General features: G+C 50.4%; 1 protein-coding gene across 2 annotated transcripts; it reads right to left on the bottom strand.

Moving 5' to 3' along the window:
• Positions 1 to 704: 704 nt before the first annotated feature.
• LARS1 (leucyl-tRNA synthetase 1) lies at positions 705 to 25,843 on the bottom strand. 2 transcript variants are annotated; one of them, XM_082063351.1, is made up of 32 exons: positions 25,729 to 25,843; positions 24,216 to 24,334; positions 23,398 to 23,485; positions 22,660 to 22,740; positions 22,138 to 22,278; positions 20,930 to 21,091; positions 20,143 to 20,255; positions 19,692 to 19,755; positions 19,090 to 19,157; positions 18,527 to 18,752; positions 17,855 to 17,942; positions 17,681 to 17,757; positions 16,980 to 17,033; positions 15,912 to 16,052; positions 15,213 to 15,290; positions 14,537 to 14,622; positions 14,379 to 14,444; positions 14,208 to 14,290; positions 13,434 to 13,572; positions 11,137 to 11,349; positions 9,753 to 9,810; positions 8,938 to 9,001; positions 8,234 to 8,417; positions 7,913 to 8,003; positions 6,965 to 7,105; positions 6,356 to 6,496; positions 6,159 to 6,269; positions 5,056 to 5,166; positions 3,718 to 3,822; positions 3,451 to 3,546; positions 2,372 to 2,504; positions 705 to 1,093 (listed from the first exon to the last, which is right to left on the bottom strand). In XM_082063351.1, the coding sequence occupies exons 3-32, from the start codon at positions 23,446 to 23,448 to the stop codon at positions 888 to 890; spliced, it is 3,372 nt and encodes a 1,123-aa protein (XP_081919477.1). In that variant the 5' UTR covers positions 23,449 to 23,485; positions 24,216 to 24,334; positions 25,729 to 25,843; the 3' UTR covers positions 705 to 887. The 2 variants fall into 2 exon arrangements, with proteins under 2 accessions (XP_081919477.1, XP_081919476.1); XM_082063350.1 differs by lacking the exon at positions 25,729 to 25,843 and adding an exon at positions 25,433 to 25,507.
• Positions 25,844 to 25,896: the final 53 nt, after the last annotated feature.

Below are 25,896 nucleotides of genomic sequence, written 5' to 3'. Positions count from 1 at the left end.
ACGCGCAGAGGAGGCCTGAAGCTGCACCTGTAGGTTCATGACTCAAAAAGGGAAACAGCAGCCTGCGATAGGCCCGAAATTACCAAAAAACATCCATTTAAAATCTATGGAAAGAACACAAGACTTTCCACTGAAAACAGATTTATGGATAGTTTTATGAAAGAATAAGAAAGAAAAAGCGTTTGCTACAGCCACACCTGGTTTGGGAGCTGAGAACACGGCAGCGTTCACACTGGACTCTGCTGGAGAGCTCTGTGTCGAGTGACTCCTGAGCTGCTGGTCACGAACAAGTGCCCTGACCCTGCTCAGGCACCTGGGTCACACACAGTGACACACCCCTGTCCCTGCTCCCGCACCTGGGTCACACACAGTGACACACCGAAGCGCACAGGCCCCTGTCCCTGCTCCCGCACCTGGGTCACACACAGTGACACACCGAAGCGCACAGGCCCCTGTCCCTGCTCCCACACCTGGGTCACACACAGTGACACACCGAAGCGCACAGGCCCCTGTCCCTGCTCCCACACCTGGGTCACACGCAGTGACACACCGAAGCGCACAGGCCCCTGTCCCTGCTCCCGCAGACCGGCAGCGCGGTGCCCTGCGCGGCTCCGGAGCGAGCGGGACTCAGCCTGGGGGAACACTGACCACAGCTGGAAAGGAACATTCGCCATGTTAGCACTGGTCAAGACAAGCCAAAGGGCCAGAGGAAAATAAGTTTATTATATCCACTTTTTAAAAGAGACGGGGTGAACTTGCATGCAAAATTAGGTTGCTTTAGGTGGACCTTTTTATAGAACTAGTTCTTATCTTTGTTCACTACAGATGATTTCAAAGTCACTCCGGGAGGTTTCTCAGCACTGGGATCGAGTCAGGTACGCGCCAGCTCAATGAACGAGGTAAACGAGCGTGTCGCCGATGTCCTTGGTCAGGCCGTTCTCAGCGACGCGAACGCGTTTCTCCTGCAGGTCGATGTGGAAGGTGGCCTGCTCCAGGATCGGGCTCTTCTCCGCTTCCTCCTTGCCCAGGACGGGAACCCGGCGGGGCCCAAGCACAGGATCATCAAACCTCATCAGCTTCACTTTGGAGAGATCTGCAGCGGGGAGACCGGCTGGTTACGCTCCAGGATCTACACACAACCTACAGCAGCCACTGAATTCAGCAGAACAACACTTAACACTTGGTACTTCCAAATATCTGCTCCAAGAACATACATTCTCTTGGGAACAACGTCCGTGCCCAGCTTTACACCCGCTGCAAAGCAAGTTATCAACAGAACCGGGTAAACCACACAGCGACACCAGCTCCTCATGGGCACGTAAGCCCTGCATTTGCCTTAGCTGGTTCTGGGACAGCCAGGCCTAACTGAGCGGTTGTGGGACCATCTGCTGAGCAACGACCTCCAGGGGCTGGAGAACAGGCAGGTGAGAGCGGTTCCATCGCCATTCCCTATCAAACCGCACACCAAGCAAAGAGCGCAGAGCGGAACGGGAGCGAGCGCAGGGAGCCGCGGGTGCCCAGCCCGCACAGCCCCAGCAGGGACCGTCCGGAACGGGCAGAGCCAGAACCGGCACCGCCTCCTCTCCTTGTCCTGCCACTTCACAATATCCACCCCGCAGCAGGCTGGCCAACACACACACACCCGCCGTCTGTACGGGCCTCTCCCGGCCTGTGCTTCGCTACACGCTGTCGGACATTCCGCTCTGTGCGCGGCGGCACCTGTAGGGAGTTGTCTGATCTCCACGGACACACACTAATACAAACACAAGCTGTTGAAAGATACAGAGATGACTCTGCTGTCACAGCTTTTGGATGAGGTCCAGCTTTGCCTCTGTACCCAGCTCACATGCCTTGGGTTTGTTTCATTCTTAATTCCCACATTCTCCAACAGAAACACACCTGCTGCTCCTTTAAGAACGCTATTTGCTCTCATTGCATTGTCCAGAAACTTAATGCTCGTTTCAACCGTATCTGACATGAAATTCTATCACACTATTCCACGCTGTCTGAAAACGTCTTTCCAAGCAGGTGGAGAAGTGCGGAATACTGAAGTTACCAACACGCGGGCTAGAAAAGAGTTTGCTTCTTTCCAAACACACTGCAGTGGCAGAAGCTCCCTAGAACTGCTGACAGAGCACAATTGGAAATATCACCCGCATCAACCTCCGGCTGAATCCGGGTTCAGCGCACCAGCCGCGGAACACAGACGGGTGAGGGAAACCCACAGAAAAGCGTATCCGCAGGTTCTCTTTCCCGTTCACTCAAACACAAAACTCGCAGCACCCACGACAGCAGCAGGAACTCCGGCTGCTTCGTTTCCACTTCCCTCCTACACAGCGACCCAACCGTGCACAGCTGCGCGGCGCCTCACCTTTGATTCCTCTGTCCATCTTCATGAGGCGCCTGATCACCGTCTCCCTGTTGTCTCCTTGCCTGATCTCGATTTTGGTAGAGAAGTGGCCATTGGACGGCTGCGGGTTCACCAGAAACACGGACACGCTGGGCTGTAAGAAAGGCCAAACGTTAAAGGAGGATCCGTATTTGCGACCCAAGCCTCGAGGAAACATGAAACCAAAACAAACATCTGTCAACAAACAATGCGGATGGATGAACTTCCTTCGGAAACAGCGCTGGCGGCGGAACCCGAACGCGAGCCGCGCACACGCCGCCTGCTGGGGCACAGGGAGGGAAACCAGGCACGTTTCTGCTGCCGAAAAGCATTAGAGCGAGGAATATTCACACACGGTACCCCGCTGCAGCCCTCTCACACACTGATTAGTTCTGCCAGGGCTCCACGACACGCTGCAGGAACACTGGACTTTTGAGAGGTTTTATCTTTATGCAACTGAATGCCATTTATTGGCCCGTTATAAACCAACGGACAAGCACAGAAAGTATTAAATAACACTTCAAGATTCAGCAAACAAGGAATATGAATTCCCACGTGAAACTCTAATACCTCGAAACAAGTATGATAAGCAACACAACCATTCCTAAATAACGGTGCAGTGAGATTCAGCTACGCCCGCACAAGACCTTCCCAATTCCCTGCACTTAGCCCGTGTTCTAACTGAGAAACCATCCACCTTATCCAGAACATGGCGGGTGAGGCAGATGGGAAAGAAACAAACACGAGAACATGCGGTGACCCGTTTTTAACAGCCCTCAGGTCAAATCAGGGCACCGTGCTGCCTGAAGAGCCTCAAAGCCCCGCTACCACATCTAGGGCGCTACACAGCAAGAAAATGAACCCCAATTGCTTCAGGAGGTGTTTCTTCTTTTGAAGGGGATCAAAGGCAAAGATCTCCAATGTTCATGTCTGATCAGAGATTTTAAATGGCTTTTTTTGTTGTTTCTTTGGGGTTTTTTTGTTTGTTTGGGGGGGTCCTTTGGTTTGTTTTGTTTGCTTTTTACTTTTCAGACTTCCAATATCGGAATTTCTGCTTTTACCTCTGTTCTGAATACGGAAAATGGTTTTCCAGGACAGCAGTCTTCTTTGATTTTGTCTTCTGCTTCAGACGCAAACTTCACTTCAATGTGATCCAGCTGTTAAAAAGAGAGACGCAGGGCGGGAAGGGAAATAAACAGGAGCTGAATTGTCTTGGGCAGAGCAGGAGCTCCCGGGCGCGCGAACCCGCCGCTCGCAGCCCCGCGGCCGCTGCCCCCGAGTGCGGAGGCTCCGCGCCCGGCCCCCGGGGAGCCCCCGGGCACACCGACCTCCAGGGAGTTCGTCAGGTAGACAATGTTCTCCATCAGCACCGCGCGCTCATCGAACTCCAGCTCCAGATCAAGAACGCGGGAACCGTTCTTCTCCAGATTTTCCTGTCGGAAGGAAAACAAACAAAAGGATTCAAACCCTCTGAAGGCTGCAAGTGAAATGACGCTCCAGAACAGCAACCTATCTACGTTAGTCATGAAGAGAACGGGCTTTTAAATACGAGAGCTCTCTGCTGGCACAGCACACTAACGTAGGAGCAATAATTTCCTTTAACAGGGCTTCTTCTATAGGGAGTTAGTGACACCGACAGGAGGAGTAAGAGCAATTAGAACACATCTTCAACATAGAATTGAAAAGGTGCTTGACATTCACAGTTATTTATAATCCCTGTTTAATGTGCAGGTGGAGAATTCACAAAATAAGTCAGCATTTCAGTGGTATTTCACAGGAGGAGATTCAGACTTCTGCCCCAGTTTAGAAGGAGGGACAAGCACACAACAACCGGACACGTTCACAGCAGCTGTGAAACAGGTTCTCTGCGGGGAAATAACTACTTTATAGGGCAACATAAAAGTCACTTAATTAGTCCAGAGGGCCGACAGCAGCGGCCACAAGAGACAGAGTATCAAAGGCAATAAAAAACTACGTGAGGCTTTGTCCTGAACCAGAGCTCTGTCCTGGGGTTCCCGCCCCGTCCCGCTCCGGCACCCCGAGCCCGCGGCCCCGGCGGCTCCGCGCGCGGTTGTGCTGCCGGCGCGGTGTAAAACATCCCCTACGGTAGCACGGAGCGAATCACACGCTTTCTTTACGTTTAACCTCTCCTTTGACAAACAGGAAGCAGACGTAGAAAAGCACTTGGTACACTGGAATTGCTGAATAATTGGTTTCAGAGAAAAACCCACTGATCTGCACAGCCCAGATGTTTCTACATCTTTACGTGCAATTGGCTCCTGCTCTTCACCAGTCAAGGGCTGAATCACTGGGTGAGCCTCAGCATTCCAAATGTAGGGGAATGCACCTGTATGTGAGGCACAGGCTGTACCACCTGCAAAATACACAAACTACCAGACCTCCCCCAGACCATTGGGCCACCCGGGCCAATTCACATGGAGACGTTTCCATTGAATCTCCAAGAGATGTCACAGAAGTCTAAACCAAGCCATGAAGGTGCCACACAAGCAAGGGGCAGGACAGAGACCGAAGGGCAAAGTCAGCAGGAGACCCGGGGTGAAGCGAAGGGAACACCGGCCGTGCACAATGTCACAGGCCATCGCTGCCTCTCACACGTTCCATTCACAGCAGCTTTTCTAGGCAAGAACTGTCCCTCTGGCACGGACCTTGATCATGGCAACAAACGGCATAACCTTCTTCATGTACTTCTTCAGCTCCGGCAGCGCGCTGAGCTCCCCGGCAATGACTTTATTGTCGGGCAGGCGGCCTCCGCTGACCTGACGAATGACAATTTAGAAGCACAGGTATCACTAAAAAGAACTTGCCCTTCAGTATCATAAACCTTTTCTGCTTTCCCATAATACCAGCAAGGTTTGGCATTATCATTGATTCCACATAAAATAATTTTCTCATCCCTTTGAGGTATTTTAAAGCTCTGACCAAAAAGCCCAGCTAAGCACTGCCACGCAGGCGAGTCAGTGCTGCTCTGCAACCGCCTTCTACCAGAATGCATTTTAAACCCACACCTGAGCCTTACCACAAGCACATTTTTAAGCACTAACTTCCTGAATTGTTTAGGTTTTACATCCAAAATTTATGCATTTGTGACAACTCTATTTAGTGCACCAGACCAAACAGCAGATTGATGGTGATGCAGAAAACAGCCCATGCAATGCCCACAGTTTAACAGCACCAAACCAAACCAATGTTGGTTTACTTCAACCCCACAAGTTCCATCAGAGTCCCAGCTCCTCCAGCTCCACCACCGACGTGTTCAGAGGACAGTTAATCGAGATGCCAAAGCCATTCCCACAGCTTCCCCGCGGCAGAGGTTCTTCTGCTGCCACAAAAGCTCCTTTCTTCTACTTATGACTAATAGATTCCATTTCAACACAGTTCTTGTAACACCACTGAACAGAACACACCTATTCAGGGACCAGAACAGCACCTGCATAGTACGGCAGCATTAACCTGCCAGCCAGTGTTTCCCCAGAAATGCAGCTGTGAAGAGTATTTTAAATGCTATCCACTTACAAACGAAAAATAATAACAGAATATGGGCCGCTTTTTACTCATATTGCCAAAAACCAACTAAATCAAACTGTCAGATCAATGACATTCCTTGGGAGATTTTTGTTAAGCGCCAAAATTCATTGCACAGCTGTTGAAGCATAAAGAATATTAAAACTACCTTGCTTTGTATTTCAATAAATTGGTACCAAATTACAGCTTACAAGCCTTTTCCAGATAGCAAGAGAAGGGCGAGCACCTGGTAGTGGCGGCGCAGGGCGGCCAGCGCGGTGTGCTGCCAGGGCGGGTAGCTGCGCGCCACGAACACCGTGCAGTGCGACGGCCTCTCGCACGCCTCCCCGGCGCCTTTCTAGGGGAACAAAGGGAAACGTTCAGCAACGCGGAACAACCCCGCACCCGGCAGACCCCGCACCCGGCAGACCCCGCGCGCCTCACCTTCCCTTTCACAGGCGTCAGGTAGTTCTTGAGCCGGAGCCGCAGGTCGTGAGCCGCTTCCATCAGGTACTGAGAGGAGCGAATGAGAACCTCGTCCACGGGACCTGCTGCCGGCCACGAGGCTCTCATGATGGAATCGGGCTGCGAAGAGCAGAAGGAGTGACGCGCCGAGATGGAAACACAGCAGCATCGGGTGGATTTTCAACCCGTCACAGCTCGACTGGCAGCTGGAGTTCAGACGGGCTGAAGCTCCATGAGCTACAGCACAGCTACAGAACTTCACCTACAGGCACAAGGCCGTCAAACAAACAACGCCTCCTTCACGTGTAAGCGTGGGAATACTGCAGCCCTTGGGTTCAGTTTAGATCACCTCTTTGTGAGAAGACAACCGAAGTGACTTGCGTTAAGGCTGTATATATCATGACAGTAACAGGCTAACTCTATATGTTCACTGCTCTATAGACTATAAAGTATTATGGCTCTTTGTATTATACGACATACGTTTCTTCTACTTGCATATAAGAGATATCCATAAGCCTGATACAAGTGTTACTAAAAATCAACAGAAGTCTAGATCCTGATGAGGTGCCAGAGCAGGAACACCGGTACCTTTCCCAGCAGTGACCAGACGTGCTCACACAGGTGGGGACAGATGGGAGCCAGGAGCAGGGTCTGAACCTCGATGAACCGGAACACCAGCTCTCTGTGCATCCCTTCGATCGCCAGCTCACGGTATTTGTCTTTTGCGGCCTGAAACACAGCCAAGGCCACGGTCATTAACACGCTGCAGCTGCCCCGGAGAAACACGGACAAAAGAGAGCCCTTCGCTCCAGCTTCCTTCAGAACGCAGCAGCTGAGCACTCGATAACGGATGACTGCGAGAACAGCACGTTCCTGACACACCGGAGCGTGAACCTGTCAGTTGGCCACTGACTTCTGCTGTGAAAAACTCTTTATTGGCACGACATAAACCAAAAATATCCACAACTGTGCATCAGGCACTATCACCCCAACAGCTGGCGCAAAGATACTGAGAAAAGGGCAATGAGTATGACCCGTCACGCAGATAATTCAGCCCACTTAATCACACTGCTGATTATCATAAAGGGGCCGCATAAAGGACTCTAATTCACCAAGCGAAGCGGCGTGTTCAGCAGACAGTCCAGAGACGTGGTTTACGGAACACGTCAAAGAGCACTCTGCTTCCCAACAGTTTTGTTGGTGCACTATCTGGATTTCTCACGCAGAGTTCCTTATTCCAAGCAGCTAAAGAAAGGAAACACTTTTTAATAGTGCCTTTTTTGAGCAGCTCTTCAGTCATACTAAATATCAGGACTATTCGCAGTACAGTTCTCTTCCTCTAGACTTTTGCAGAAATGACAAAAGCAGACCTTTACGATTTCAGATTTGTTCCATTACAGCACTCATGTTTCTTGGCACAATTCTGATTCCAATTCAGCTGTATAATTAGGGATCTGAGACATCAGGATCAAAAGAAATCTACGAAGTACCAAATACCAAGTGTTGGTTTCTTATACCTAAAAAGATACCTCTTACCTGGAATTCAAAGAAGCCAGTTTTCAGAGCTTCCTTAAACATCATCTTCTCATAATTTTGTTCTGTCTTCATGATGCCCGCGCTCATTTCACTGGGGAGGGAAGGAAATGAACACATCAATAGTGCACAGTCTATCACATAACAGCAACACCGTATAAAACAACACTCCCAACATCACCAGTGCAGCACAATCACATCACCCGCTCTGTAATGTGGTTTGTTTTACAGAATTCACTAATTTGTAGGAAAAACCAAACCTACAGAGGTGCTGCTTGCAAGAAAGAAAAGGCTCAAACGGCATTATTAGCCTTGGTACAGCACCTGGCAAAGACTCTGTCGTTGAAGGTGTTGGCAGGACCACTTCTCAGACTGTCTCTGTTTGCAATCATCTCCTTCACCCACTCCACCCACGTGTAGAGACGAAGAATACCAGCATCTGCCATGGCTTCCACGAAGTTGGCATCTTCAACCGTGTCTCCAGCATCAGCCAAGGCCAACCGCATGCCTGGAAGAAAGCGGCTCAGCTAACGCGGCTGGCACACAGTCGGCAGGGGACTCCACTGCACTGCGACTAACGGCGCATCGCGAGTCAATAAATTCACCTTGCGTTTTACAAACTGCCTGTGCAGCCAGAGGCGCCCGGCAGGTACCGCCCCCCCGGGAGGGAGCCCGGCACACACCGAGAGCCGGGACAGGTACAGCCCGGGAGCATCGCGGGCGCACACCCGCGCGGATCAGCCGCCCGCCTCCTGCGTTTCCAGCTCCGGAGCCAACGTGGAGAAACCAAACGGGCCCCTCTCGCAGGGCTGAGCACCAGGAGCTGCTCCTGGTTCAAACAGCTATTGTGCCAACACACATCCCAATGTTCTACACAGAGTTCAGCCTCTCAAACAAGAACAGGTGGTAAGCGGCAGATTTATTGCAATTCATTACTCCAACAACCCCCCTGCTTCTTTGGGAGCAAAACACCGACGTTAGCCCTTCTGGCCTAACTGAAACCCAGCGGCAGCTCAGGACGTACTCACCATCTGCAGAAAACTTGTCCACAGCTTGAGACAGAGTAAGGAAGTTGCCTGTAGATTTAGACATCTGGAAGAAACAGAAGAGCCTTGGTTTGTTCACACATCCATTTGGCGTTGGATGAGCGAGACAGACACAACAAGGGCTTGGGGAAGCCACTGGGAAAGCCACTGGGAAAGCGTGTTCTCCTGAGCCACAGCAAAAGCCGTTTGGTAGATCTGAACTAAGTCCTGCAGCACAAGCAGACGGGACTTTGCGGAATGTTGCACTTGAGACTTGCCCTTAATATGACTTAAATACTACTTCAAAATTTGTGTTTTCAGTTCCTCCTGCCTTACCTCCTCAAGAAGGACTCTGGTGGGGTTTTTTGGTTCATATTGGACCACCTGTAAGGCCTAATTCCTAGGTTTGGGCTCTTTGAAATTCAATGACATTCAATTTCAGGGCTTGCATACATTAGCAAGTTATTGGCACAAACTGTTTCCTCTCACTGCACCTACTGCAATGCTTAATAAAGCTAAAATTTACTGAAAAAAAAAAAAAAAATCATTCTATGTTCCATATTACCCTAAAGCTTTGCAGAAATGCACTGAAATCTTGACCACGCTGGTGAAGCTGTCCTAGAGCTGACTTAAGAGAAGTGTTCAGCGGAACGGGAGGAAAGGCAGCTCTCCACCTCTGGTGAAAAACTGGAGGGTGCCAATAAGGAAACGAGAACGTTCACTGTTTTCTCAAATTCCGAGAAGGAATTTCCCGGCCTGGCTGCACGTGCCTGTTTTGACAGCCACAAACGCCGCTCCGCCACGAATCCTCACCGTACCTTCTCCGAATTGAGGAGCAGATGTCCATTTGCTCTCACAGCCACGGGCCATTTGTCTCTGTTTGAAGACAAGATCCAAAGCATTTGCTCAAGTAAACATATTTTCTCTTTAAAAAAAAAACAAACATTTGCTGCTCCAGTTTGGGATGAACGCCTGAAGTGGAATCTTCAAAAAATATCTAGTGAGTGTCTTAAACAAAAAATGAAGGAATGTCTTCAAAGATGAAAAGGACTGCAGCCTAAGGTCAGGGACTGTCATGGCAGGGAGCGCTGCACCTCGCTCGCTGCACCTCGCTCGCTGCACCTCGCTCGCTGCACCTCGCTCGCTGCACCTCGCTCGCTGCACCCCGCTCGCTGCACCCCGCTCGCTGCACCTGCTCCTCCCCAGCTGCATCTGTCCCAGTTCATCCCATTTATCCCAGTGCCTGGCACTGCCCACAGTGCAGCCCCACGCACCCCAAGCAGCGGAGCAGCGGATACCGCACTCCCCACCCCGGCTCTACCATACGTGGCACATACATACCGCACTCCCCACCCCGGCTCTACCATACATGGCACATACATACCGCACTCCCCACCCTGGCTCTACCATACATGGCACATACCACACTCCCCACCCCATCTCTACCACACATGGCACATACATACCCCATTCCCCACCCCGTCTCTACCATGCGTCAGAAAGCAGCTCTTCCCATACACAGTTTTATACAGCTCAGAGGAGAATGCAAACATAGCACCTTAGTGCACGGAACTACATCTTTCTAAAAACATGCCATGACCAAGGAGTCTCATCTCAGCCTGCACTGCACAGTCCATGGGAATATGGACACACTGCTCTGATGATCCTTGAGAAGTAACTAAGAAAACCTAATGATGATGAAGTTACTCAAAAATCCAGTGCAGGAATACAATTTGACACTGGAAAAAACATAGGAGGAGATATTTACAGACAACATTTGGCATTTTATGCCCCCATAGAGTTACCACCAATGAAAAATATCAAACACCACAACTCTAACATCAGCTGCATTTGGATTTAGCTCCAGGTGCTGCTACTTAGTAGTCTGTCCACTCCCAAAGGAGGAAAAAGCCCTAATAACTTCTACTATAGACAACTGCAGCAAAGTCACAATAAGAACACATTCTCAACCTAATTCTGAGGGTTGTAGGTCACAAAAAGCCATTAGCTTCCCAGACCCCTGGACTGCCCAAAAGCCATTAGCGTCCCAGCCCCCCGGACTGTCCAAAAGCCATCAGCGTCCCAGCCCCCCGGACTGCCCAAAAGCCATTAGCGTCCCAGCCCCCCGGACTGCCCAAAAGCCACCAGCGTCCCAGCCCCCCGGCCTGGCCAGCACCGCTGTCCTGCACGCCCCACGCTCACCTCTGCTCTGCCCACATGGCCACGTGGTTGTACAGGTAGTACGACAGGTGATTGGGCACCAGATCCTTGCCAGAAACTCTGAGATCCACAGGATACCAAAATTCAAACTCCTCCTTCAGCTTGTCCAACTTCTCTTTGGGAATGTCTGTTTTAGGAAACGGAGCTGCCTTGAAGAAGATGTAGTCCCAAACCTGCTTGCTCATTTGATGTGCCCTGCACAGAATCAGTCCCATAATGAGATGGCAATAAACACTCCACTTGCATCCACAGCACTTTGAGTAAGACAGCTTAAAACTCAATGATTCATTCTGACAACACATTCCATTTGATAAGCAAAGAGTGAGATCAGATGAGCGAGTCCAACACCAGAAACAAAATCAGAACTGCTCGAGCCATGCCCTGCTTAAAATGCCCTTTGATGTTTCCTAAGAAAGCATGAGTACTCCCACAAAGAAAAAGTAATTAACAATTAAAACATAATCTTGAATGTCCTGGAAACCTGTTAATTTCTCTTCCAGATGCTGCCCGGCCCCTGCCCAGCACCACCTGCGACCCAAACTGACTCCCGAGCCGAGCTGGGCCGACTCCCAAGCCGAGCCGGGCTGGGCTGACTGCCGGTCAAGCTGAGCCGAGGCGGGCCAAACCCTGAGCCGGGCTGAGCCGAGCCGGGCCGACTGCTGAGCCGGGCTGAGCCGAGCCGGGCCGACTCCCGAGCTGTGCCCGGGTCCCCAGCGTCCCCCGCGCTCCGCAGGAAAATCGCCTGTACAGCACAAGGCTGCCTGGTACATGAAAAGAATCAGCGGTCTCTGAAGAGAACGATCCCACTCAATATCAACACTTACTGCAGGACATTTTGCCAATCACTAGAGGCAGGGTCCACAATTTTGAATGAAAACACTGATGAGATGCAACTCAGACCCAGAGCTCTGCAGCCACTGGCCTGCAATAAACAAATATCATTTTTTCCTAGCTCCTTAGAATTCCACTGGAGTCCACCAGATCCTACCTGCACACATCTCAAATTAAACCATTTCAAGTCAGAGTTTACTATTTGTTAACATCTGCTAAGGTGCTCGGGCCTGTGCTGCGCGGAGCGCTGTGGGTGCAGAGCACCCCAGGACACACCGAACGACGGGCTCAAGGGACGGGTGACAGCGCCGGTGCAGATAACGTCCGACACGCACCGGTTTGCTGGTTTAGCTCTGGTAGTTACGGTTCTATGGTTCAGTTGCTGTGACCGAGCTGCTGCGTTAGTGCCAAAGATCCTTGTGACCCAGTGTGACCGACACGACGGGCCACAAACCCCCTTCCACTTCACCCCACAGAGCCAGCCTTGGGAAAAAGCATCTGCTAACTCTATAAGAAGATGTTATCTACTCACATAAGAGTACATTCTAATTGCATATACTTCATTACATCAAATCTATAATTCGGAGCTCGGGATGCTCACTTCAAAGTCTGTTTCCAGACATGACTAGTGTGTAGGTAGCCTCTCTATAATTACCGAGCTTTGAGCCCAAATTAAAGCCTTGCCAAGTCTTGCAGAACTATTTCTGTTTGTAAGAATCTTCACTTTGGAAATAGTTTTCAGATTAGTTATAGCATTGAAGGAGGTAAGTTCCAGTTCCAGTGTGTAAGCTAGTCCAGAAAACAGTTTATCAAACATGCAGAATTAGAGCATCAGACTCAAGGCAAGGCTGGCAATGGGTTTTCAACCCCAGGTGAGTTGTTACAGTCTCAGCTCTGATCTCCACCACCGAAGTTCACAACCCCTCCAACCAAGAGGCCGCAGAGCAGCCTTGGGAGGTGTTTTGGTACAAACACCTTCTCCCTCTTACTTTCAAAGTTTCCACATACCCGCGGCAGACAAAAGATGGTTCTAAGCTTCTAGGAGAGTCACCAGCTTCAAACACAGTAACGAAATCTTGCCCACTTTGTACACTGAATCAGAGTGTTTTGCAGTTACGAAGCAGCCCCAGAGAGCAGAGACACTTCGGCAGCCCCTGAGCCCAGCCTCCCAGAAACAGCCGGCAGGGCCGTTCCAAGGCAAGTCAAAGAGCGTTAAAAACGGTGAGTGACTCTGCGCAGTTCTGCTTTCAGGGACGTCCCTCCGCTCTCTGGCCACCATACTCCTTTCTCTTTCTCTATTCCTCTTCTGCAGCTTTGCTGTAACTTCAGCTAACAGCAGGTTAACAGTTAACAATGCTTTTTAAACACAGAATCAACAAATCAGCCACTCAGCGTTTGTCAAGAGCAGCTCAGGAGATGAGCACAGCCCAGGAAACAAGCTGACTCACCTGATGCCCAGCGGAGAGTCCCCCTGGCCCCGCAGGTCGCCCCCCTGCAGCAGATGAGCCACGGTGTAATAGGCCATGTAGATGGTGGAGTCGGAGAGAGACTCGATCAGCCACTGCTCGTCCCACGGCAGCCGCGTCCCTGCCAGGGCAACCAGGAGCGGGGACACTCAGGAGCACGCACGCTCGGGAGCAGCCCTAACGCGCCTGACACGCGAGCACACATGCACAGTTTGACTTTCAGTGGAACACGTATATATACACACGTATATATGCAAGTACTCATGTTTACACTTTTAAAAACCCTCTTTTAAAGTTCAATGTATGCATTTGAAAATTTTATTAAAGAGAAAATACTTGCTATTTTTGTTTGGTTCTGTTAAAAGCTGGCTACAAACTCCAGCTCATGATCACTCGCTGTGTATTACAACAGTCACAACAGTCGCCCCGTGCCACAGGCTGCACAAGCTGGAGGCTCGCCAGAACGCGAGAACACCCAAGAAATGGTATTAGATCCTTCTCCTGAGGTCCTTTCCCAACTGACGGCCCAGGCAAAGAGCTACAGAGATGCTGTGCAGAATCACTATAGCAGCACAAAGATAAAACTGCCCTGGCCATGTGTGTTTGAGACCACGTGGCTTCCCCGGGACGCTGGGTCGAGATGCAAGTTGGCTAAACCCGCTCTACATTACCTAAAACAGATTCTGGCTATCGCTTAAGCCTCCCAAAAGCAGCGGTACCGTCCTCGCTGGGCGAGAAAAGGAGTGTTTTGCCTACCTAGGCCATACGTCCTGGAGCACGCGTGCTCTTGCAGCCAACCCAAGGTAGCTTCAAAATTCCTCCTGGTCTCCTCACAAAACCTGTAAGAAACAGGCTACTACCAATCACCCCTCTCAGCCCACCACCCCAAAACCACCGCTCCCCTTCACATCCGCTCTTGTAACTTACGTCTCTAGATGTTTCAAGCACTCTGATGCCTGTTTCTTCCAGTTCTCTTCACCGTAATCTAAGTACCTACAGTCAGGAAAAGTTCAATGTAATAAAGCAATCCACAAGCAGGACATAATTCAGTAGTAACTTTATAACACCAGCTTTACTGCACTTACCACTGGTCACAAAGGGCCACGACACATTCATCAGCAGACCTCGATATAACCTGTTTCTCAGGTTCCATATAAATCATGGCTTCACCCTACGAGTTGGAAGGGTAATAAAAGCTAAGAATTATGTACTAAGCAAAGTCTCGAAAATCCTCACACATTGCTAAAAAGCATCCTCTCCGTTCCGATCTGTTTTACAGCATTTATCGCACGGCTTTCACCACTGCACAGGCTCCCTGCCTCAGAATCCACTTTAGCAGAACGAGGGCAACACTTGACTACGTGCTTTTCTGAGGTATCCGTTCACGTAATTCTGTAAAGAACGGGATATCGTGGCCAAAAGCAATATTAATCAGGGAACCCTATGCTCAGCTTGAAAACCACTGACAACTGGGATCTCACAGCTTCAGCACCTTCGCAGCCACGCCGCAGACTAAAGCGGAGCACTGGGCACGTCCCAGGCGAGGCGACGGGATGAGGCAGCACCAGGTCTCTAGTGAGCTACTCATCCCACTCGGTCCCAGGCACACGGATCCTCTTCAGCAGCATTTCACGCTCTGGCGTGACCCAAAGCAGCACAGAGCACTCCAGACCCCGAGCAGAGAGGGCTCTTCGGCAGCACAGCCGCTGTGAGAAGGACAAAACGGGTAACGGAAAAGACCATGTGCACGCTACCACATACGTTATCCACCATCATCTTCTGAATAACCTTCTTGACATCTTGAACTTTTTGTCCCTTGAATCCATCCACCAACATTACCTGTAAAAGACGGGTCACAGGAGTTGATTTTTTTAATTAACAAGAAACAGGTGCAATGGCTCTTTAGAGCAACATGAAGTAGCAGTTACTGCAAAAAATAGCAATACCGAGATTTTATGTTTTTCATTAAATAGACAGCCATCTTTACCCAAAATGAGTTTGTATACATGTCAGCACACACAGAGGCAAATCAAACACAGCTAATCAGAAATAAAAATTGTTACCAGCTTTCAAGTAAACAGCTGACAAATGTACCACCGCAAGCCATTCCACGAGTAAAGACAGCGGATAGAAAAGACAACCAGCCGCAGCATGGCCCAACACATGGCTCCTTCACACCAGTCTCCAAATCAACACTTGCAGCAGAACGGATCCGCTCCCCAGAGGGGTCACTTGCTGGGCAAGCAGACACAGGTCTGGGCTGGCAGCCCCACGTTCCTGCCCCTCCAGCGCAGCGAGCTCGCGGGCACAGCGCCGGCGCGGGACGGGCGCTGGGACCCGTCTGCGCAAACAGGAAACTCCCTCTTTCTTGCAGTCTTGTTTTTAAATTCGTCATCTTTACCAACTTGTTTTCTGCTAATCAAGCTCAGCAAGAAAACACGAGAATCTTGTGTTACTTACTCCCTCATAAAAGCCTTTCAGGTACACCCTCTCCTTGGCCTCAGCAAGTTTCTCTCTGTCATTCTGGCTTTGGATTTTGAGCTCATCGCAGACCGACGGAGCACAAAGGTTGCCGTAGCCCGGGATTTCAATGATGGGCACCTGAGAATTAACAAAACAGTGTCAGATACGCAGTTCAAACTATCTCCGTGTAGTAAAATCTACACAAAGACTTGTTTCTCAGATTTCACAAGCTTTGCTAGAAGTGACGCACTGAACAAAACAGAGATAACTACATCCTGCTGGGTTTGCCGTGCCGAGGCTGACGCGGGAGCCTGAACCGGAGATCGCAAAGGGAAGAAAGGCAGCTGGTGCAGTTACCGGGAAGGGTTTGTGCTGCTGACGGCGTGGCCAAAAGCAATATTGACCAAGGCCTCTGGCGGCAGCAGCAGGCGCTGGGCTGCGTCAAACTGTGCTGTACTGTGCTACTCTGTGGGACAACTTGCAGCATCTATTACTGAGCAGGTTACACAGGACTTAAAGTATTAGTGCAATTCCGCTCCTCGGATCAGCAACCCTGGCAGCCCCAGCGGGAGCCCCGAGCTGCCCTCCGACAGCGATAACCCGGCTCTGCCTGCTGACAGCACCCCAGCGCTGAGCCGAGGACAACGCGGGACACCAGGACGGCTTTACCTGCCACCTGCGTTTTCTACGCAGGACAGATGGCCGTGACCCCGCACGAGCCTGAGGGACTGCAGCTCTCTGCACAGAGCTGATACAAGAATAATCTGGCCGCTAAGGCTGTTAAGCCTCAACCAGCAGGTTATCAGCAGAATGATGCAATCCATTCTCCAAAATAGTAATTCCAACAGAAATTAATACTTTCTTCATCTCTGAAGTGTAGCACAGAATAACAAATCTGGGTTACAAACCCTAACAGACCAAATATTGCAACCATAGCAAAACATGAAAACTTTAAACTCTTTGGCTCTGCTGAGGAGGATTTAAACAGCAGCTCTGGGCAATGCAGGCGCAGCTCCTCAGTGTATATAGAGCGTACTGCAGGTGGACACGGCGCAGCGCTCGTACCGGTTCAAACGGCAGGACCATTTCGTCCTTGATGCCATACTTCACCCTCAAAGCCTTTGAAAGAGGAAAAAAAAAAGAGCAATACAGTTAGAACAAAAATCTGCTGGACTTAAAGGTTTTTATCCATTCATAGTGTCTTTCCTGTACACGATATCTTATTATAAAGCAGATAAAGTCACTTCCATGCCTTCTCACCATTTATCACACCTGAATTTAATGCCCATCTCATTCCCAGGTGATTCTGTGTCATAATTGTCTACATTTTTAACAGTGGAAACACCACTCTCCCTCTACCCTGAAAACAAGCGGGACAAGCATCCAACAGCCAGAGACAGCTGTTGAGACACTGAGGTACTCCTGATGCTGCAACAGCAACAGCTACTTTCAGTCTCATTTGAAATTCATACAGAGCTCTTAACCTCGTCTCTGGAAGTCACTTCCCCAAGAGGAAGTTATTTTGATTCCACTGGTACTGTTCTGTACCTTAACACGCAACAGAAGTTACACAATTCTCATCCAAAACTCTTTCTGAAGTCTGAGAACAAACATCTGTCCCAGCCCAGCTGGTTTTAACTTCACTGTGATTGCGAGTTGAACAGCAGAACTCCCACTAAAGGGAGCTCCATTTTACCCACTGGAGATCCACTTCTGACCTCCCACACCAGGGAAAGGAAACAGCAACAGAAGCAACTCAGTCAGACCTGTTTCTTTTTCAAATCCCTCAGGGCTGCAATGTCATCTGGAGCATCAGAGGGAACACTCGTCACCACTCCAGTTCCTTGACAAAGAAACAGACACAACAGACAAAGATCGGTCACCACGCGCTGAGGGCACATCGAGCAGGGGTTGGCAAGACGCTGCTGTGCAGTTCTCACCTTTATCCTCCTTGATCGTGAGCATGGGAAGCGCGTATATGACTCTGTAGGTGGTGAGGGGCGCAGCAAGCGCAGCGCCCAGGATCTCCTGTGCGGGACAAAGGGCTGTTGTTACAAACAGCGCTCCTGAGTAAGCTCTCCCAGCTGACACCCTTTAAATCTGCTGGCATTCCTTACATACTACAAACAAATATATTAAATATATATATAGATATAGATAGATAGATAGATATATATAGTTAGGTAAGGAGGAAGTACATTTGAAAAAAAAGCTTGGTTCACAAAAATGTACCGCAAGCTTCAGCATCAACAAAAAGCCCTTTTCGCAGAACCTTTCCTAGCTATTACTTTTTTCCCGTCCCGTTCCACCCCTGCACAGAAGTCACCGCACTCCCAGTGTGCAGACACGTGTCACTTAAACCCAGTCCCTGGCCAGGCGACACGAGGACAACAGTCAGGCAGGTGTGCACGGGCGAGCAGGTCAGGTCAGCCCCCGGCAGCGCTGGAGCTCAGCGCCCGAGGAAGCGTCTTCCGCGTGCTTGGTAGTCACTAACTGCTCCAACATCTGCGTAAAAGTTCCTGCGCTGTCTTTACAAGCGGAACTCTCCCTCCCCCTTGGGACTGCAGGCTCCAGAGGAACAGCCGAGCCCGGCCGGCCTGCGGGACGCTCACCTCTCCCATCAGCTCCTTGACAACGGGCACGACGCCGTTATCCTTGGTGAAGCCCTGGTAGGACATGTTCCGGGCCGCCCTCTGCGTGCAGATGAAGATATCCCCGCTCCTGGTTTCGAAGCCGATGTACTTCATGTCCGGGCGCACCCAGCAGTTGGTCTGGCCAAACATGGTCTCCGGCCTGAGCGTCGCGGCCACCAGGAAGATGTTTTTACCTCTCAGGCCACTGGAGAGGAAAAAGCATTTTACAAGTCACCAAAATAAAGATATTTGTGGCAATACAAAACAGGCCTTTCAGCCAACACGCACTTGAGGAACATTTCCTAACAGAGAAAAGTGGGTCATTAAGTTCTTTGCGGGTTTTTAATTTTCTTTCTGTTTTTTACACTCCAGTTTGAGTTCCACACAGACTAGTGAATGCCAGCTCCAGACAGACACCAGGGCTTTGAAGTGACAGAATTCACAGAATGAAACTAAACTATGTATTAGGCAAAACAGACTAATGTAACGGTCACTTCTGGCCATAAGATCAACCTATTTGCCATTACAAATTCAAGACCTACCTTAACTTTGCGGGATAAGGATCCAACACCTTCATTTTTATTAGCGTATACTCTTGAGGCCCGACTCCCTGCAATTCACACAAACAGCACAGCAATCAACATCGACATGGACTTGAGCAGCAAAGACGGTCGATCCTGTCTGGGTGGCAACCTGACCAAACGCTCTTTAAGGCACTGATGCTTTCTTCAAGTAAATCATATTTCCCTTGACACAAACGGCTGTTTCCTAAAGCGCAGCCTGGCGAGAGATGTTATACTTTACTCCTAAGTCCAACAGTTTACTCATGGCAGCTGCTATCTCGGCAACATGTAAGTCAATAACAGCTTATTTGCTTTGTTTCAATAGATAACAATACGATGGAGTGATGCTGCTGGCACAAAACGCCAAATGATCACAGAGGCGGCTACAATGGAAAAGCACCATCCATGGTTCAGGACAGATGCTCTCAGTAGAGAAGTTCATTCCATTCTCACAGGCACTGACAACTGAGAACCAGTAACTCTGTACGGACAAAATACATTTTACTAGAAGATATGATTTTAAATACTGAATGGAAAAATAAATTCTAAGCAATGCAAGTAAATGCCAACTAAAATATTACCTCTCCTGTTTGCCTGTCATGATCCATGCAAGGCTGCCCATCTTTTGGAGAATAAATTGTGTATCTAGATAAAGGTATGTTGTCATTTAGTAACAAATACAACAATGCATAGACAAAGCAGAAAAAAAAAAAAGATCTTTACGAAAAAAGGCTGCTCAATGGCATTTCCAAACTCTGCGCCAATCCGTTCCCACCCCCGTCAACGTTCGGTTTCCGCACGAGCGCCAGCACTGGCCCCATTTTGCTTTGAGCTGGTACCCACGGAAGAAAGGAAACAGGAGCACAAGCTCCCACAGTCCGCCAGCGCAGTAAACGCGCTGCTTCACCGTGTCCAGCGGGGCGCCTGACATTAGAGAATTGTAGGTTAATATGAGCACGTTCCAGAAACGTGCCACAGGGTTCCATCTTCGGTTACCCCCGCAGTAAACTCGGAGCCGAGCGGCACACTTACCGTTTCCCAAACTTAATCTTATTTCTTTCCTTTAACGTAAGAAACTGCCATCGCACAAAGGAATCATAGTAAGGGTTAACATCTGTTGTGATGAAAGAACGCCGCCAATCCACCTGGAAATGTGTCAGATTCACTGGTAAGTAAATACAATAAAGACATTCAAGGAACCTCACAACAGCAAAACTACTATTTTTAAAAATAACAACAAGTTTCTCTCCAAACAGCTGACGCAAGCACACAAAGGGGAATGCTTGAGAGCTCAGCCACGCGGCCTGTTCGCGCGCGGGCTTCGAGAGCTGAGGCGTCGCAGCCTCCAGGCCCTGCCCGCTGGACGTGACTTTCAGAGTCTGCAGCAGTTCTAACCAACCACTCAGCCACACTTCAGCACTACTTCAGTTCAGCATCTCTACACGTCTTTATTTTAAAAAATCTGTTGTCAGCAGAACAAGTATCTTTATTTAATATCGCATCATTACTCCTCCTAAAGCTACTGTCAACAGTGACAACAGAACAGTTATTCAATACAGAAACAAGAAGTGAAAGTCACCATTCCTTATTAGATTATTGTTTCCAGTTGTGATCACTGCACAGGGTATAAGTTCTGTACAAGAAAGCACTTCATTATCGCCCAAGACTATTAAAATGTTAAATTAATAATTCCAAAAATACCAGAAATATTTCTAGAATAACACTGGTATCAAGAAAATCTTCTCAAAGGAGACGCAGCAGGTTCTCAAGCACAATAACGACACAAGTACGGCTGCTCGCGTAACTGTTTCAGAGTTACCTTCAGCCCCATGCTCTTCAGATCCTGGATGGCGAGGGGAGGGAAATAATCCAGCCAGTGCTCAGCCTCGGCAAAGCGGCCCACGTCGTCATCAGGCAGCCCCAGAGACCGCATGATCGCCCACTGGTACCTGGCGGAGCCCGCCTTGGCCGCGGCCTTGCTCTGAAGGGACGGGGAGAGAGCGCACGTTCTCCCACCCGAAACAGCTTCACGTGCTCAAGAGCATTTTTCTCTATTCATGTTACGGTTTCTATTTCCAGTTATACAAGTTAAAACAAATACTCCAGTGTCTCTTCTCTAGAAGTGAGGATTAACAATCGGTTTCTGACCTGCACTATTTTCTAGCTTGTACCCAGCTGCACACCAATGAGCCCCCCTTGCTTCCGCCTGCCCAGCACACCCGCAGAAAGGGGGTGACAACCAGGGACCAGTTCAGGCAGGTCCTGCTCAGACAAGCAGGTGCCATGAAGAGGCAGAGCAGTCCTGCGCTGCATCCAGGTATCCAAAACCTGTTCTGCTGCCACTTCGCTCATACTGCTTTTCCCACCTATCGTCCTTCAAATATCCCGTGTCTGTGCCCACGAGCAGCTCCCAGCACAGCGCGGGTCCCACCCGCTGGTACAGAGCAGCCAGGACCCAGCGGGTCCTTCCGCGGGCACAGCCCCGTTAGCACGTCAAACGGCACTCAGAGCAGCTCTGCATCTGTCCTGGACTAGACTCTTTGCCTTGCTTTGGGATACTCCCAAAATCATAAATCTCAAAGCCAAAATAGTTTGGATTAGTTTGTTTAGCGTATCTAGCTAGAACAGATACCACGTTCCAAGAGAATAACCAGAATCGCAGGTGCATCTACCTATCCCGTCGCTGAGAAGGCCAAGTTATTTCCTACAACTTGGTTGTGAATGTTTGTGCAGCCAAAAAACAAGTCAGAGTATTATTCTGGCTGATCTCATTTTTCTCAGGAAGCTATCGAGCGGTGCCCCAGCTCACCACTGAGGTTTTATGCATTAAGATGGTATCTCTGGAACCATGCCATTGATGCATTCTTTTCTTCAAGTCTACCTTAAAAGTAGCCAGCTATCTGGGAAAACCACCTAAATATTTTATCCCAGGTTTCTCCAGGTGCAAAGGAGGAAAATCCCCAAATGCACAGTTTGAGGCTTAGAGAGCACAGCTACCAGTCCAGAAAGCCTTGGTTTGGCATTTACCTTCTTGCCTTTTGCTTTGTCTTTGATGATAATTTCTTCTTCTTTTTTAGCAGAGCTCTCCTCCTCCTCCTCCTCCTCGTCAGGAAATTCTGGCGGGCAGCCGTACAATTCCATCTCCCGTTTCAGTTTATCTGCACAAGCCTGGGCAGAGCACAGGGGGCACTCAGCACCGCTCAGCGCCCGCGGACCACGCTGCGCTACAGCACCACGCGTGTTCCTGGGAGACCTGCGGCTCCAAGAGAGCCTGTCCTGGTAGCAAAACCTTTGCGGGGAGGATTCTCTTGCAAATGAAAATATACAATAGGTAAACTTAATTTTAAGGCTTTTTTTTTTCTAGAAACTCATTATGTATAGTTCCACCAGAACGTATCTTTACCACAAACGCAGGCTCCAAATCACACTATCTTGATGAATTTTTGCATAAATCAACATGGTGTTCTGGATAGACAGTGAGCAATGCTCTAAGTAGTCTTAAGTATAGAAAAGATCAGAAAAAGCCCCCAGTAATTTAAACTGTCTTACCTTTATAGGCATCCCAGTGCAGTGTAGCCCAAACGGAAACAAGCAGTTCTTGCCCTTGAGCCGCTGATACCCAACTGCAAACTAGATAAAGTGGAAAAATGAATCAGATGACACAAGAATAGCACACGGGGAAGTCAGCACCCGACTCCGAACATCAGTGTAGTTCCTTCTTTAGCATGAAACCACTGGAAGCCAGACGAGCGCGGTCGGCAGCAGCCAGGAGGCTAACGAAACAAAAAGAAGGTGAAGCGAGATGTTGCGGTCAGGTCTGCCCGCCCGGCTGTGCAAGCACAAGCTTTCCTCATCGCCAGGGAGGGGTTTTGGGCTCGAGAGCGGGTGCAGAGAACAGATCGCCTTTGTGGGATCCTATCCATTAGTATCTAAAACCCGTTGACACGCAGGGCCCAGAGCGCAGCATTCACGAGCAGAAGAGACAGTACGAGTTCCTGTGAAGGCTGAGCCACTGAGCAGCACCGCCCAGGAGCCCCAGCGAACCCCAAGGAACGAACGGGGGAAGCACCTGCAGTCTGGTCTCCTACAATTTACAAAAGCAATCAGCGACATTTCTCTCCAATGAGCAATATTTCCACTGAAATACAGGGAAAAGAGGAAAACTTGAATAAGCCATTATTGAGTCTATAAAGCAGTTAGCAAGGCATTCTGTTAGCTCAAAAGTTAAGCACAAAAATCAGCATTTTTCTACAGTATCTAAAGGTATTAGCAAAGAAAACTTATTACCTCACATTTAGATAAAGAAAACGTGTGTCCCAGGTGAAGGCGGCCGTTCATGTACGGATAAGGAAAAGTAACAAAGAACTTCCCTTTGCTGAGAAGAAATTCAAAGAATTAAAACATGTAATTAGCTCACAAAATGACCATCAGAAGACGCATAAGTGAAAAAGTTAACTGATATGTTCAGCTATTACCAGCCCACAGTGACATAGAATAATATTTTCCCTGCCAGTAATGTAAGTTTTGATTTTAAAGAACTGATATCCTACCAGGTTTTATCATCTTTTTAAAAAAACTGCAAAAGAAAAGCCCACGTAGGACTGACACCGCAGAGAACTCTGACACAGAGCTGACGCCTTCCCGGAGGCACGGCCGAGCAGGTCCCTCTGCAAACAGGCCGGTGCCACAGCACCGCGGCGGCTCAGCCCCGCTCGCCCGCCCTGCGCCAGCACCGGGGCTGGTTCAGCACGGACACCCCCCCGGACACGGGGCGCTCCGGCCACCGCGCACAGGGGCCGCAGCACACACAGGCGCCTCCTCCGCACCAAAAAGCGCAAGTCACCACAGAGAACCTGTTTCTAAAGCTCCTGAGGGTGCTGACGCCGCCCGGGAACGGGGAGCAGGCTCTTTCCACCCTGCTGGAGCTCGGCCCGCACACGTACCGCACTGCTCTGTGTCAGCCGCAGCAATGCGCCTCCAGACGATCCAAGAACACTGCTCGTTCAAAAGAGGCCGCTTTTCCCCCCGGGTTTTGAAGGACTAAAGTTGCCTCAAAAAGACACTTCAAGCAGTTAAATATAACACCTGAAAAACCGTAATTATACCTCTTCTGGTTCTGCCTATCCGAAGCATCAATCTCAAAGACTCGTTCATCATCCCACTTTCGCTGGATCTCTTTTTCAATTTTCTTCAGGAAATCGACTTTTGCTGTCCCTTTACGTTCCTGTTAAACACAAAGAGGAAGAAAAATCTGGCTGAATGGGTTAACAAATACAGAATAGTAACATATTGCTGGCCACTCCAGAACACCTTCCTCATGGGCTCCCATAACACTGCAGCACCTCCCAACATCACCAACGATCCACATCCTTGAGATCCACCCTCTGAAACGGGACCTCAGATCTGTAGGGAACGGTTCACAACCTTCCCCAAGGCCAAGGAGTCTCAGCAGCCAACGTGACACACAAAAAATGAACATTTTATCGTAACTAACAAAACAGAGGTGTCAAAACTGAGGAGAAACGAGTGGACATAAATCCTAAGTGAAGAAAACCTATGGAATTCTGGTTTTGTTCCAGACTCTTCATAGACCCCATGTACACTTCTTTGTTCTGCTGTACATTAGATGGGAACAGTACTTCCTACACCAGGAGGAGTCTCACACAAGTCTGCTCTAATTGCAGCTCACAAAGAGTTTTCAGGTGAAGTATTTTAATTTACTTGAAATTCCACCAGCGTTTAAACACCACCATTAAGTGTTACAGATGCCTTCCCCTCATTCTTTTATCGTACAACATACTGCAGGTGTTAAAGGACAACAGAAGCAGCGCGGCACACTCAAAATGCTTTAAAAAGCAAAGATATCACAGTAAGCGAATGAAAGGTTCGCACTCATGCCAGAAAGTTTAATCACCGAGTCTTGTGTTTCCCTGCGCTACTGACTCATTGACCTCCACCTGCACCAGCCGGACAGCGGCTGCTCACAGCCCGCCCGGGGCCGCGGGGACCCGCGGAGAGCGGCCCGGCCACCCGCCCCGGGAGCCGGCCCGCGAACGGGGCCGCCACGCCGCACCGAGCGGAGCGCAGGGAACCCGGGCAGCGGCCCCGGGAGCCGGCCGGACCCGCCTGGAGAGCCCCGGGCGGACACCGGGCGGACACCGCCAGAGCCCCGGACGCGGCCCCGCCTAGAGAGCCCCGGGCGGACACCGGGCGGACACCGCCAGAGCCCCGGACGCGGCCCCGCCTAGAGAGCCCCGGGCGGACACCGGGCGGACACCGCGCAGAGCCCCGGACGCGGCCCCGCCGCCGCTCCCGCACTCACCGCCATGCTGCCGCTGCCGCTGCCGCTGCCGGAAGTTGAGCGGAGCGCACGCCCCCCGCACGGGGCGGGGCCGCAGCTCCCGCCGCCGGCCGGGCCGTACCAAGGCGGCGGGGCCGGACCGGGCCGTACCAAGTCGGCGGGCGGGGGAAGGCGGCGGCCCGGCAGTGCCCTGGCAGTGGCGGTGCCGGGCGGGGGCGCGGCGCTGCAGCCGGGTTTGCCAAGGCGCGAGTCCCCAGAGCGGGGCCGAGGCGGGTCCCCCACGCCGAAACCGCGACGAACGGGAAAATAAAACACACCCCCCTGCCCTGCGCCGCGGAGCTCCCGCCGGACCGCTGGGGGGCGCTACCGCGGCGGGCTGCCCGTGCGCCGAGGCGCGCTGCCCCTTTAAGAGCACCCCCAAAGATGTCGCGCCGGGGTTCATGTGCTCGCTCGACCTAGCCTGCTGGTTCCGCGCTGACCCTCGG

This window comes from Streptopelia decaocto, assembly GCF_964273445.1.
Source record: "Streptopelia decaocto genome assembly, chromosome: 12".
In the NCBI taxonomy this organism is placed as follows: domain Eukaryota; kingdom Metazoa; phylum Chordata; class Aves; order Columbiformes; family Columbidae; genus Streptopelia; species Streptopelia decaocto.
The sequence above is the reverse complement of the archived record's forward strand: the minus strand, read 5'-3'. Positions and strand labels throughout refer to the sequence as shown.